Below are 14520 nucleotides of genomic sequence, written 5' to 3'. Positions count from 1 at the left end.
CGATAAGTAAGCCGATAAGTGTTTGCAAAATGAACTTAAATGCAAATATACTTTCAAGTCGTACTATAAGTCTAACGTACAAATACATTGAAACATTGTGTAAAGCACCATGAAGCTGTTTTTTATTGACATTTCTGTTTCATAGACAACCATTAACTCATCTTGAGTTTGCCAAAACAAAACAGTCATGTTTTAAAAATTAAACAAAAAACTGCGTCGGTTTGGGGGAAACATAATTGCAGCTGGAATTGACAAAAAAAGAAAAACAGCCAATTAATCAGATGTTTTAATGTGATTTGGTTAAACGTATATTGTATATTACAGAACATTGACATTCTTCAATTTGTTTCAAAACATTTGAAAGCTGTGTGTGATGCAAGCAATATGTGAACAATAGGGAATATGAGTTTAGCTGTCAATGCTTCTGTATAATGGTTCGTGTTTTTCTGTCGAAGGACTTGTGATAAAGAATAGAAGTGGGCTCGTTGCGTTGCCATGGTATTACAGGTTATATGTGGGTGTGATGACGTACGTAATTTGAAACCCCTTCTCAGCCAGCTTTCTGATGCACATTTTTTTTGTGTTCTGTTTATTTCCTTCTATACAGAACTGCCCCCACAGAGCAGCCAGGGAGCCCAGTATGATAATCCCCTTTGGGGACACCTGCCAGGAGACAGGAGTGCCACAAGTGCTACAACTTCCACTAATACAAGTTGCAGTGATCAACTGATCATTGACCAGAAGGACACAGAGGCTTGGCCTTCTATTACTCTTAGCCAGAACAAGGCCCCTCAAGGAAGATGCTCTTTGGAGACTGACCCTGGTCACTTGACCAGCAGCAGCAGTAGCACTTGTAGTACCAGTAGTAACGGTAGTAGTATTACTAGTAATAATACTGGTTGGTGTTGTAATACAAGTATGGCCACAGGGGCCAATAGCCAGACAGGCCACTTCCCTGTCAACCACCTAAGCAGTAAGACGAACACTGGACTCAGCCCTGCCAATCATACTGGAACCAACATGCACTCAAGCCAGGTTGCATCCAATCGCTGGGGCTCTGGGTCTGGACCGTCTCAGTCCTCCGTGGGCAATGAAGGGAAAACTGACAGTCCAGTGGGAGGGGGGAGCAGCAGAGGTTGGGGCTCTTCATCATCCTCCAGCACCAACTGTAACTTGAACTTGAACCCTAATGCTAATCCATCCGCGTGGCCTGTGTTGGGCCATGATGCGTGTGCAGCAGGGGCAGGCAGCTCAGGGGGAGCCAACATTATTTCACCCCCTCAATCTACACCAAACTTCTGTAATCCTACTGGCCCCCCCTCCTCCCAGACCAGCACCTATACTGGAGCCAACACTAACAGTAACTCCTCGGGTATTGGCAGTGCCTGGGGTAGCATAATGACTTCTGATGCATCAGAGTCACACCCTTCCCCATCCACGAATGTGTCTTTCAGTTCAGAACCTCAGAACCTTAAAACTGATGGACCAAATCACATTAATAAGCAGGAACAACCTAGTCCCACCCACCACTTGCCTAGTTGGGGCAATGCATCTGCAGGCCTGGGTGCAATGGGTCAGCAGTCGTCCGGGGCCAAGCAGGTCAATGGAGAAGAGAATACTTCTGCATGGGGAATTGATGGCGACTCCAAGGCACCGTCATCTAAAGAGTTGTCTGGCTGGGAATCTGGCTGGGGCCAGAGTGGAAGTGGGTCAGGAAATCCTGGAGGCTGGGGTGAACAGTCCAGCGGAGACTGGGGCAAGAAGCAAACCGAAGATGCCCAGGGAGGCTGGGATCGCCCCAGCTCTCCTTCCCAGGACACACAAACTAGTTCTTGGAACAGAGCTGTGAACACAACTGCTGCCAGTGAAGGAAGCAGTGACAGCATGGAAGGACATCCCAGCTCCAAACATCATTCATCCAGAGATACCCCTGCTCCTCCGTTGCCTGCCCAGGATCTTGACCCCAGGGTGTTATGTAATACAGGATGGGGACAGACCCCTGTTCGACAGCATACGTCGTGGGACATGGACAATACTAAAACCAAGAATGACATTGCCACTGAATCCTGGGACTCTCAAACTGGTCCTAGTGATTCCCAGGGGCCTTCCAATACTAACATGGGTCTCCCGCAAAGAACTGACACTGGGAGCAAAAACGAGGTGCCTGCTTCTCAGGGAGCTTCAAGTTGGGGAGGAAATATAGCTGCTAGCAAACAGCCCAGCTCTGGCTGGGGAGATCAACCCAACACCATTAAGCCCCCAAGTGGTCCAGGTGGCTGGGGAAATCTATCAAAAGGAGTTCCCACCTCCACTCTCCCGAAGAATAGTGGTCAGTCTTGGGGAGAAGAGAGGTCAACAGGGTGGGAGGATTCTCACAGCAAGCCAACAAGCCAGAACTGGGGAGAGCAACCTAAAGCATCCCACAGCTGGGCCAATAGTGGAGTGAGCAACTCCGCAAATGACTGGGGAGAACCTGAAGAGAGAAAAAAGAATCTTCCCAACTCTGCCTGGGAGGGAGAGGCAGGGGGCTGGAAGGAAACTCCTCGAGGCTGGGGAATGTCTTCATCGGGGCAAGGGATGTCAGGTACTGGAGGCAAAGCGAACTGGGGAGAGCCTGCTAGTCCGCGGCCCAGTGGCCCTCCCCAGGGCTGGGTAGGCAAATCTCAGGATGGACCCAGTGGTAACATTGGAGGAGGTATCGGCTCTTGGAGTGGCTCAGGTTCTGTCAAGCAGGGCTGGACTGGCAGTAAGCAGGAATCCTCTGCTGAACCTACAGGGTGGCAAGAGCCGTCTCCACCCTCAATCCGACGCAAGATGGAGATAGATGATGGGACATCCGCCTGGGGTGATCCAGGTACCTATAATAAATCTGTCAACCTGTGGGACAGAAACAATCCAGGAATGTCCCAAGCTAAAGCTACTACTGGAGGCAATAACCCCATAGGCCCAAACAGCAGTCATCCCCACTCTCACAATCACCCTTATCAAGGACCACATGCACCTTTACAGAATCATGTCCAAAATTCCCAAAACCCAGGACCCACCAGCGGACCCTTGGATCCTGTTTCGCAGCACCAGTCGGGGACATCGCACAACAGGGGCCCCATGATGGCTCAAGGTAAGATGGCATTAATGATTTAGTGTATAGATAGGTGAAGTTTGTCGAAATAACTCCCATTCTGTTTTCCTAACCAAATGTATGGTTCAAAAACTTTTAAAGAACAATGAAGCACAGACAAATAATAAAAACATAACATTACTATTCTCCATCAATACACATATTACTGATCAAACATTGATTTATTTGTTATAATTTTTCCCAGATGCTCTTTTAATTATCTATTTAAAGTAGATGTGTCAACTGCAGAAGCTGGTCAGTTAGTTAGGGCAGTCCACTGTTAAGCTCCAAGCTGTTGATGTACTTAAAGGTAATATCTTGACCTCGCTTGCCCTTTTTGGATTTACATCTAATTAACTATCCAAATGAGATAAGCAGTGCAGTCCAATCTCTCATTGAGGCTCATCACATTACACAATATCAGGCATATCTGTTTGGCATGTCTGCCTCGCTAACCTTAAGGGTAACCAAAGAAAGTACAAGAATGGTGCCCTGTGAAAAATGAAAATCGCCACAAACAGGTTGAGAGTGATATCGGAAGTGTGTGATTATATGTGGCTGCCATTTGTCAGTAGTTGAAGAAAGTCCCGAGATCAACCCTGTTGGAACAGATGCCCCCTGCCGTTTTGCTCTTTATTCTGCATGCTCTCTCAATAGCTAAATGTAAAACCACTTCATGACGATCTGAGCCAGCTGTGTGTTTTTAAAATGTGTAGCTCATCATTGTTTTAAACTACCAAGGATTGGAGGGAAGAAATGATTTTTTGAATCAATATGGTTCTTGGGTCTGTCAAATTGAAAATTAAACAGCCTTCAGGTCACGCTCTCTTCCTGCACTAAACTCTGCCTGGCACTGCTACAGCCACGCAGGCGATACGGCATCTATCATGCCAAGACTGACCAGGCTGTGCCAATACTTGAGTGGCCATCCTTACCTCTTGTCAACCATCCTGTTAAGCCTAACACTGGTTTAATGCTCCCCGCATGGCTAAATTAATAAAAGATCAATTGATTTGTTGTGTCAACTAGGCGTTAAGTGACTTTTTGTGTCTCAGAACACAAAAAATAGGAATATGGAATAAAATCAACCACTTTGGTCCTGACGAAAAATCTGTTCTATCTATAATCTTTCTGTGTACACCAGGCTGGGGAGAACTACCCAGCTCCCACACTAAACCAGAAAGCTCTTGGGGGGAAAGTACACATCCAGCAGTCAACGTGGACAACGGTACATCTGCCTGGGGAAAACTAACTAAGGGCCCCACGGGCTGGGGAGATGGCAACCCAGACAACTACAGTAGAGGGAACCCAGCTATGACAGCTGCGTCTTGCAAACCCGGTAAATTGTTCACCAAATGTGACTTTTTTAATGACATGAAGAATAAAGAAATAGTGTACTGCGTGTTATTGTTCTTGCTGGAGAGTTCTCTCAAGATGAGTCAAGGTCATCAGTATTTTCTAGCAAAGCAGGACACAATATTGTTCACCAACCTATCCTGACCCCTAGTGGCCGACAAATACTGTGACGCGTTAAATGTGCCAACTGCAGCGAGGGCATTTGCCTTTTTTTTAAATGCTCATTCTTCATCCCCAGCCCCCAAAGCTATGCAAGATGGATGGGGAGGCGGAGGTGAGGAGTTGATCCTCTCCGGAGGTCAGTGGGATACAGACGACGGAGACATGTGGAACAGCACGGCTTCCCAGGAGAGCAACTCCTCCACTAACTCTTGGGGAAATGCGCCCAAAAAGATCCCACAAAAGGCATGAGGACCTATTTAGAAACAAGCTAACTGAAATTGTGTACTTGTTAGTTTTATTGATTGACTGTGATGCTCTGTCATTGCAGGTAAAAGTTCCAGGGAAGCCAGAAGATACCTGGATCATGAATCGTCTTATCAAACAGCTGACAGACATGGGCTTCCCGGTGAGTAATGGTGCAACGATACACAAAATTCACGGTTCTATTTCATACGTTAGCGTCACGGTTCAATATTTTTTCGATACAAAAATGTCAAATAAAATAAAAAGAAGAAAACTTACATTTTAATTAATTTAATTTGTAGTTTATAGAAATTACCAATATTTTTTTTCGACACAAAAGTACAATTTTTAAGTCTGGTATAGAAATACCTGCCTCATTTTCTGCTGTGTGTACTTAGAAGTTAGAACCATTTATACAGTATATACCAAAATAAAAAGCACCTTGTGAAAAATTTATTTGATAAATCATCAATCTTCTGTGGGGGATCCTGTAACAATCAGTGTTACTTTAACCTTTTAACCTTTATCAGTCGAGTATACATTTGAAAAATCTCCCTTAATATTGTGTGTGTGTATGATATTTTTCCCTGACTTGTGATGTGTTCCTCAGCGGGATCCGGCAGAGGAGGCTTTAAAGAGCAACAACATGAACCTGGACCAGGCCATGAGTGCCCTGCTGGAGAAGAAGACGGAACTGGACAAGCGGGGGATGGGGATGGCTGGCCACGACTACAACGGGCTCATCAACAAACCCATGAGCTGCCCTCGACCTCCACTTCTCTCCAAAGAACCCTCCACGGATCCCCGTTCGCCCTTCATGGATAAAGTGAGTCAGTCGACCACAAAACTGCTTGCTTTTAATACAAATACCACCCGCTGACATTTTTTTTTCTATTGTCTTGGAATATTTCACTGTAGTGTGTGTTTACATATCTGTTACAAACTGCTTGTCATTTGTTTTACGAGAAGCCTGTTGCGGTTAAAAATGTGATTATTCCTTAATTTTTTTCAGATAAGAATGTATTATCCCTATGTAATTGTATATGGGCCTAATTTTACAACCCCATTGTCGGGCTTGTGGTGTAAGTGAAGCAGAATTTTGAAAAAAACTGTTAGTGTTAAACGTGTTGTTTGTTCAGCAAATGCAGAGTGGAATGTTTGGTGGTGGAGCAGCACAAGCCCGGGCCATGCCTCAGCCGCCTCCTCAGCCACCAGTGCCGCCTCTCGGCTCCTCTCAGCCTAGTCTACGCGCTCAAGTGCCTCAGTTTCTCTCCCCTCAGGTAGATGCATAGAAACGCTTGAAAACAAACTGAGCAGGGTACAATGGACTTCAAGTAACAAGATCACAACCGTCATTGACACATTAGCACAATGCCTTCAAATCTTCTTTTTTTAATGTGATGGTATTGATCCACAGGTTCAAGCACAGCTCTTACAGTTTGCAGCAAAAAACATTGGTCTGAATCCTGCACTTTTAACCTCGCCAATAAACCCTCAACATATGACACTTCTGAATCAACTCTACCAGCTGCAACTGGTGAGTCATTCTGAATCATCTCAATTTTTCATGTGTCCTTTAAAGTGGGTTTTATACTCACCAATATTAATTTAATGTTACACGTTCTACCAGTGTGCATTTTCTTTCTTTCCCCTATGAGACTAAAAGTGGGCATATGGTTGACTTGCAGGCTTACCAGCGTTTACAAATTCAGCAGCAGATGTTACAGGCGCAGCGCAATGTTTCTGGACCCATTCGACAACAAGAGCAGCAAGTAAGTTCACACTTTACTCTCACTTTTCTCTCTTCATTCCTAAAATGTTTTCACGCTATCTACGCGAACAGCCCAGGTGGGGGAGAGAAAAGCATTCTTTAAAAGTTCCCACTGTGATCATTCCAGGTTGCACGTACAATCAATAACATGCAGCAGCAGATCCAACAGCACCAACGCCAGCTGGCCCAGGCTCTGCTAATGAAGCAGCAGCAACAACAGCAGCCTCCCCACTCCCACACGGGCCTCCATCATGGCGGGACCAAATCCACCCTTGATTCATTTCCAGGCCACACCCAGGCTCCGGGCCTCCCTGACCTACAGACCAAAGAGCCGCAGTCTTCTCAAAACACTTACAGCCCCTATTCTCTCTGTGAGTGATGGGACTTGCACGAGGTTGCACTAATCCTTGAAATGAATTGGAATCAATTGTGTCATTCTCCCCAGCCGGACTGAATCCAAACATGAATGTAAACTGCATGGAGGTGGGCATGTCTATGAAGGATCCACCCCAGCCCCAATCGCGCCTGTCACAGTGGACGCACCCCAACTCGATGGAAAGCCTCTCTGGCAACTCCTCCCCCTTAGAACCCAACCTGAGCAAACATGGTGAGGAACAGTTTATAAGGAGACGCTTTTACGTTGACAAGACTTGTACTATTGTTAAAAAAAGCTACATTGGCAAACTGCTACTATAGGGTAACCCACAGTTCCACATTTTAGGTACCAACCTGGGCCCCCCTGGCAAGCCTCCTCAGCTGGATGACTCTTACAGCCCTTATAACCAGATGTCCAGCTCGGAGTCTCCCACCAGCCCCCTTGTGCCTCCAGACAGCTGGGGGCAGGGGAAGGGTAGCAGTGACAAGATGACCAATGGAACAAACATCAACTGGCCACCAGGTATCATACGTATTCTTCCTGTAAATGTGCATTACTATCACAAGTATATTATGCCTGCTTTTCACTGTTGTGAAATAAAAATCATTTGCAAACACTTTTGCTTGACATTTTGCAGAGTTCTGCCCAGGCGTACCCTGGAAGGGTCTCCAGAATATCGATCCGGAGACGGACCCCAACATGACGCCGGGTAGTGTCCCGAGTGGTCCCACAATCAACACTAACATCCAAGATGTCAACCGCTACTTGCTGCGAGACAGAAGTGCAGGTGAGAGTCATATTTAGTGAAGAGAGAATTATTATATATATGTTTTTTTTAATGTTACATTTTCATTCAAATATTGCAAGCGCTGCCACCAGCGAGTCTGCTTCTTTACTCTTTTGCTGTCCATGTTCTGTTCAAAACTGCTTCACCAGTCATTTTTTTTTATACTCTTTAATTCTTCTGTTCTGAATCTCATCATTTCTTGCACATTTTTCTTTGATTCCATTTTCTCTCTGCTCCTTTCCCTTATTTGTTTTTGTGTATTTGTTTGTGCGCTGCCATCGGCTCAGGCTCTTCTCCCACTTCATCTCAGAACGAGGCTCTGCCTCCCTCCTCTGATTGGTCAGTCAGTGCCTACACTAGCTCGTTCAGTCTGTCGTCCCCGGAGGCAGACGAAACAGGTACATGGCGATAACAAATTGCAGTTGATAAACAACTGCCAACCAATACTATCCTTTCCCTCCCTGTACTGTAACCCATGAGCCCCACCATTCACTGGAGAGCACCCCCAGCCTGCCTGTCGAGTCATTGCACCTGCTTAAATAGGACTCATTAGCGCTTCCATTCTGACAGCTTGCCTCTCCTGCAGTGCACAACCCCCTGTGGTGTCGGTGACCCTCCCTTCTACTTGTGCATGGGAAAACGGGACAGCATAACTTGTTTTTACCCTGACGTTTAACCTGCTGCTCTGTTTGACTGATGAAGGCACTGTTGTAAGATTTTCATTTGCATGAAAGATGAATAAGCAGCTTGAATATCTAAATCTAGTACCAGGCATAGTTAATGCAGGACTAACCTTTATACCTTTTTTACAGCTGATAACATGAAAACTTTCTGTAAATAAATTAAGGAACTCAGAAGTGTAATGTTTGTGCTCCTGTGATTCTGAATAGCTTTTCCTTGGCGTATTCCTTTGGCTCTGTCAAACAACTCTTTTCTGTCCATCCAGGTAAACTGTCAGAGATGAAATCCACCTGGTCCCCGGGTCCCATCTCCCACAGTCAGGCCTCTCTTTCCCATGACATGTGGAAGGTTTCACAGGGACCCCGAAGCAGCTCCACAGCCCCCTCCCGCCCTCCGCCTGGCCTCACAAACACCAAGCCGTCCTCAACTTGGGGGGGCAACTCTCTGGGTCTGTCCCAAGGCTGGAGCAGCTCTTACACCACGGGTAGGTCACACATTACGGAAGGCCGGACAAATAGTTAATGAATACAAAAAATTGTAATAATAAAATATAAAAGATTTCATAATAATTGAATTTCATTGCAAGATTTGCAACAACCTGGAACTGGCTATTGCTCAAGCAGAGAATTGAATCTAAGATCTTGCTCCCCACCTTAAAGTCTCTCCATAACCTGGCATCTCAGTTCTCTGCCCACATCCATCCCTACGTTCCATCCCGTACTCTGCACTCTTTCAGCCTATTTATCTTTTTGGTCCAGAGTTTTCAGCTATTTAGCTTCAAGTATTTTGACTCACATCCACAATCACTCTTGAGTTACTGACAATCCAGAATTTTAAGTCCTGTCTAAAAACGAATCTTTTTTTTTTTTTGTGGTAAGGGGGGGGGGGGATCTGCATATTCCATCTGACTTTATTTTCATGGGATTCTTGATTGTCTATTTATTATTGTCATGTTTGAAGGGGACCTTGAGTGCCCTGAAACATGTCTACAAAAAATATATATATATATTATTACAGTGAAACTCTTATGTGTGGTTTGCAATTCACAATATTTTTCCTGTTTGTGTTTATTGCTGTGGAATATCTTACTGAAAAACTTTTTTTTTTTTTATATGCGACAAGATGCTGCCCAAGCCTTGCGTAATAGAAAAGTAGTAATTGAGCTAAGTTTTGCCCTGGTTATTTTAGAAAGTTATGGTAAATTTTCAGCACGTGTCCATTTTTTTCACTATTTTCACACTTCACTCCCCTTTAAACAGTTTTGAGATTTTTGTTTGTTATATAGTTATGGGTTTAAAGTGATGGGGCAGTTGTAAACTTTTTTTTTATAGGGGAGTATCAAGTTTTTTTTTTTCCATTTGTGGCTGGGTCTGGTCCCAATTCCCTGCAAATAGAAGAGGTTTACTGTGTTAACTATGATCATCTCATGAAACCAAACCCACAAGGAGTATTTTAACCATGGAAACACATTACTGTACCGTCGGCCACCTGTGTTGATGTTTGAATAACACATCTACTACTTTGTTTCTGCAGCTGGCACCACGTGGAGTACAGACAGCTCTACCAGGACCAGCAGCTGGTTGGTGCTGAGGAATCTCACTCCACAGGTAAGTGGACTCCTGCATGACCTGAGCCTGTGAGCACTTGACACACGCTTGCATTTATGGTGCACCGTTGACCTCACCCTCTCTGCGGCAGATTGACGGTTCAACTCTGCGTACACTGTGCATGCAGCACGGCCCGCTCATCACATTCCACCTCAACCTGACACAGGGCAACGCTGTGGTACGCTACAGCTCCAAGGACGAAGCTGCCAAGGCTCAGAAGTCCCTGCACATGTATGTTTTAGTCCACTCCAAGGCGGTGAGTCCTCAGGAGATGCCAGTCTTTTCATTGCTGTCCGTCCTTGTGTCTGCGTCCAGGTGCGTGCTCGGGAACACCACCATTCTGGCAGAGTTTGCCGGAGAAGAGGAAGTGAATCGCTTCTTTGCACAGGGCCAGTCGCTGGGCGGAACCACCAGCTGGCAAGCCACTCCGGGCGCCAATCAGACCAGGATGGGCGGGACCGGGTCCGGAGCGTCCCATCCCATCGGCCACGCGCCCCACTGGAACAACAACAACAACGGCGGCGGAGGCTCCGGCGGCACAAAGGCGGGCGGCGAGCTGCTCTGGGGTGGCGTGCAGCAATATTCCAGCCTGTGGGGGCCCCCTAGTGGAGAGGAGGCTCGGGTCATGGGGAGTCCCAGCCCCATCAATACGCTGCTGCCTGGAGACCTGCTGAGCGGGGAGTCCATGTAAGGACAACGGCGCAAAATCAATACGGAGATAATCAGCACGGAGCAACCAATGACGGTGAAGGAGGTGGGAGGAATCCACAACCTCCACGCTTCACCTCCTCACCTTCGTCCGCTCCTTGTTTTTTTGTTTTGTTTGAAGTTGCAGTTCTGCGAAGTGAAAAGTCGCAGCGGTGAGTTTTTACACTTGGAGACACAGGAAGATGTCTTTCATCCATTTTACGAAAAACACTTTTTACACGTGTGAACTCGCCGAGTCAAACGTGTTCGTGTACCGGCGCGCTGACCAGCTGCCATCTTGAACTCTGTTTAATCCCCCTCTGCCTCTCCGAGGCAATCATACTGCACCTCAGAGACCCGCGAGAAGGCGTCATTCCCAAAGTAAAAAACAAAAACAAAAAAACAACGTCAATCAGAGGCGCTGGTTGTACTCTTCGGCTGTTCTGGACTCTCAGCACTAATATTGGCCTTAACCTCGTACCCGCCCTGCTTCCCTTACTCACTCTGGAACTCGGTGAAGAAGCATACGGACCCTTGCACACCCCTCATCTCTGAGCCAGTCAAAGCGGAGCGGAGAGTACATGCTGCTGCGGCCCAACATAAGCAACCACAGCTCACGTCGACAAACAAACGCTCGCAAAGGGAATGATGCAACTCTCTTCGCCTTGTTCAAGCCATTTATTTTTCTAGTGCGTCTTCTTTTCTTTCTTGAACCATTGCAAACAAATTTCAAAAATGCTTTTATTCAGACGTGTTCACGGGGGGTGTTTGTGGTGGATGTGACGGCCTAACAAAATGAACCACTGCTATTAGTGTGGAAGAAACAAAAACACTTGGATGCACTTCAACCGGCAGTTTGGTCTTTGGCCTTTTTGCTGCACCTCAAGACAGGAAGAAGAAAATTGGTGCCCCCCTGTCACAAAGCAACCATTTCAAGCGACGTGCAATATAAGCCAGCACAGACTGTACCGTCCACGCTCCCCACTGACTGACAGCAGAACCACAACCTGCATCACCCGGACTAGAACTGCCACTAAAAAAAAACATCTGGTTGCGAGTACGTTTGTGTGTGTGTGAGCTCAGGAGAGTAGCAAGCTTGTCTGTCTGATATTCAAGGACATTCACTTAAAGCACTTCTCAGCAGGCGACAGGTGTGACTGTGTGTGTGTGTGCGTGCGTGCGCCGTGTGTGTATAGAGAGAAGGCATCAAACCAAAATGAAAGGAGCCTGTATTTTTTATTTTTTTTTGTCTCATTTTGCCCAAATGAATGAAGTCCATGTGAAAGGCCTGGTCTGTCATAGCACTTAACAGAAGCGTTCCACGCCCACTGTGCCCCGCCCACCCCGCCCGCACCCTTCAACGCCGAGATCGCAAAACGGAGAAGCTACTCTGGCATGGAAAGTGACTGACTTGCTAAGTGGCTTCAAACTTGACATGGTTGTGATTTACTTCACTCCGCGGGGGCCCAGAATGAACATGGTAGCAACGTGAAAGGGTAATGATGGTGGGAGGGGGCGGCAGGGAGACCCCCCAACTCAACTTCCTCGCTCCTTGTTTTTTTTTTTTTGTTTTTTTTTTAAGCCTTGTTTCCTGGAGAGGCGTGTCGTACCCGCGTCATTGGAGGCCAGCCGGCGTCCTGGCGTGGCCACTGAGTGCCTGCCTGCTTGCGGGGCGCCGTGCTCTGCAAGCAGACCTCAAATCCCCCCGGCCCCATCGTGCCCCCGCCAGCGCACCCAACTCCCCTCTTCACCTCCACCTGTATTTAGTGTACTACTACTATTCTACTACTAATACTATTACTACTACTGCTGCCCTCAGCAACCTCCACTTCCACTCTGAGATGGAGGCATTTTATTTAGTTTTTTATTCACTTTCTGTTACTGTTGATGTTTGCTGTTATTGTTTTTATCATTGCTGATTCTATTATCATTGCTTTATGCAGTGTTCACCCCTCCCCCCTTCAAAACGGACGACTTGTAAACACGTGAGCCCGCTTCCTGTGTCCGTCCAGTGAGGATGTGGAGGGGGTGGGGGGCGCCTCCCTCAGCATACGACACACACTGGTGCTTTATGTTTCACCTCTGGGAGCACTCAGTTCCACTCGGAGCCACCTCCACTGAGACGCAGCCTTCCATTTCTATGCAAAGGACAAGGAGGTGTCAACTCGCAGCCATCACCACACCACACCCCCACTCCCCATCTGCCAAACGTCACCACTCCACTTGCCACCTTTACTACCAAGGCAGCTTCCCGTCAAAAAGACCACCTGGATGCCCACTCGCGCTTGCGGGCTTTCTTCAGTCTCGTGCCAACTGACATCCAAATATCACGATCATGTGACCACGCCTCCTCGCTGAATGCTGGGGTGAGGAGGAGGAGGCGGCCATGCTGCTTTTTATCACCATTTGGAAGAGGAGGAGGCGGTTATGTGTCTGTGCACTGTTTATGGGTCACATCGGGTACATCTCTTATAAAAACCAAAAAACAGGATCTTTATCAACTTTTTTTTCATAAACTCAAAAGAAAACTACAAAAAAAAAATGTTTGAGTTGTGCACTCCAAATCTGAGGCGTTTCTCGCTTTTCTGCAAGCTGTCTCCTTCTCAAAGCTTATGTTGGAGCAATTTGGGCCTCCGGCCTGAAGGTGGCGCCAGCTTGGAACAGGGACACGTCTCAAGTTCGGTACCAAGTCTTAAATATGATTTAATTTTGTTTTGTAATGTGTGTTTTTTTTCCCCCCTCCCTCTCTTCCAGAGTCACTTTTTAGATTTGCCATCCAACAAAACAATCACTAATGCCTGTGTTGTTCATTTGTTTGGTTGGTTCATGTGTTTGCACGCGCGTTTACTCCACACTGGACTTGATTCAAGGAACTGGATAGTGGGACGGTCGAACCAGGTGACCGGGACTCTGTTCGCAAATGTGCCCTGTAATTCTCAGCGCAGCGCAGCACTGAGTGCACCCCCACAACAAACCGCCTGCTTGTGTCAAAGGTCAAATAAGCACCTCTGATTTTCTTATTAAACCCTCACCACTTTTTTTTTTTTTAATGATGAAAAGTTGCACAGACTCAGTGGCGACTGGAACAAAAACCGAATGCGTCTCAATCATTTGTGGGTGTCCCAAAAAAGAAGAGCTGAATAAGCAAAGCGGGTGGGCGACCTTTGCAAGTTTTGATAAAAGTCCTCCAAGTGGTCATGAGGTTAAAGAAAAAAAAAATATGATTGAACAAATGTTTGTTGTTGTGTGTTAGGAACATTTTGGGGACTTTTCTAGGTTTTATTTGTTTATAAAATGACATGGCTGAAAAAAAATTCTCACAGGGTTCCCTACCCCTACTTTAAACAAATGCCCGGGTTGATTATATGCACATGCTAGTTCATACACATCACGGGCATCTGTGTATGTGGCCCCTTGTACCCTCCCTAATATTGATGAGATCATAAACATATCAGACAAATACAAAAATAATGAAAACAAATACTTGAATCAAAAGAAGCGCCATTAATGTAATGTGAACACTTTTTCTAGTTATTTTTTTGTTTCCAATTCAAGAAATGTTGAAAAGGATCGACTTTGAAAAGGCAAAACAAACGTGTGTGTGTGTGTGTGTGTGTGTGTGTGTGTTTGCACAGGGCTGCTTGTACTGTACGTGAGTGCGAGCGTGTCGGCCATCGAGTTAGTTTCTTGTCAAAATCAGTATTGTTGTGACTTCTAGCCTCTATAGCATTG

General features: G+C 46.3%; 1 protein-coding gene across 3 annotated transcripts in view; it reads left to right on the top strand.

Annotated features, from left to right (window-relative positions):
• The window catches only part of tnrc6c1 (trinucleotide repeat containing adaptor 6C1), a 37803-nt gene extending 23534 nt beyond the window's left edge, over positions 1-14269 (top strand). For 2 of the 3 annotated variants that reach the window (XM_077557146.1, XM_077557145.1), the window contains 17 exons: positions 608-3118; positions 4263-4457; positions 4713-4879; positions 4965-5042; positions 5490-5705; positions 6019-6159; positions 6297-6416; positions 6568-6651; positions 6778-7021; positions 7096-7257; positions 7372-7548; positions 7664-7813; positions 8101-8211; positions 8760-8978; positions 10028-10101; positions 10193-10332; positions 10417-14269. In XM_077557146.1, coding sequence (XP_077413272.1) covers positions 608-3118; positions 4263-4457; positions 4713-4879; positions 4965-5042; positions 5490-5705; positions 6019-6159; positions 6297-6416; positions 6568-6651; positions 6778-7021; positions 7096-7257; positions 7372-7548; positions 7664-7813; positions 8101-8211; positions 8760-8978; positions 10028-10101; positions 10193-10332; positions 10417-10792 — 5165 coding nt within the window. In that variant the 3' untranslated portion in view covers positions 10793-14269. The remainder of the gene's footprint in view (positions 1-607; positions 3119-4262; positions 4458-4712; positions 4880-4964; positions 5043-5489; positions 5706-6018; positions 6160-6296; positions 6417-6567; positions 6652-6777; positions 7022-7095; positions 7258-7371; positions 7549-7663; positions 7814-8100; positions 8212-8759; positions 8979-10027; positions 10102-10192; positions 10333-10416) is intronic. The other variant, XM_077557144.1, reaches the window with a different exon arrangement.
• The last annotated feature ends 251 nt before the right edge of the window (positions 14270-14520 follow it).

Source organism: Vanacampus margaritifer, chromosome 2 (genome assembly GCF_051991255.1).
Source record: "Vanacampus margaritifer isolate UIUO_Vmar chromosome 2, RoL_Vmar_1.0, whole genome shotgun sequence".
NCBI lineage: Eukaryota > Metazoa > Chordata > Actinopteri > Syngnathiformes > Syngnathidae > Vanacampus > Vanacampus margaritifer.
The sequence above is the reverse complement of the archived record's forward strand: the minus strand, read 5'-3'. Positions and strand labels throughout refer to the sequence as shown.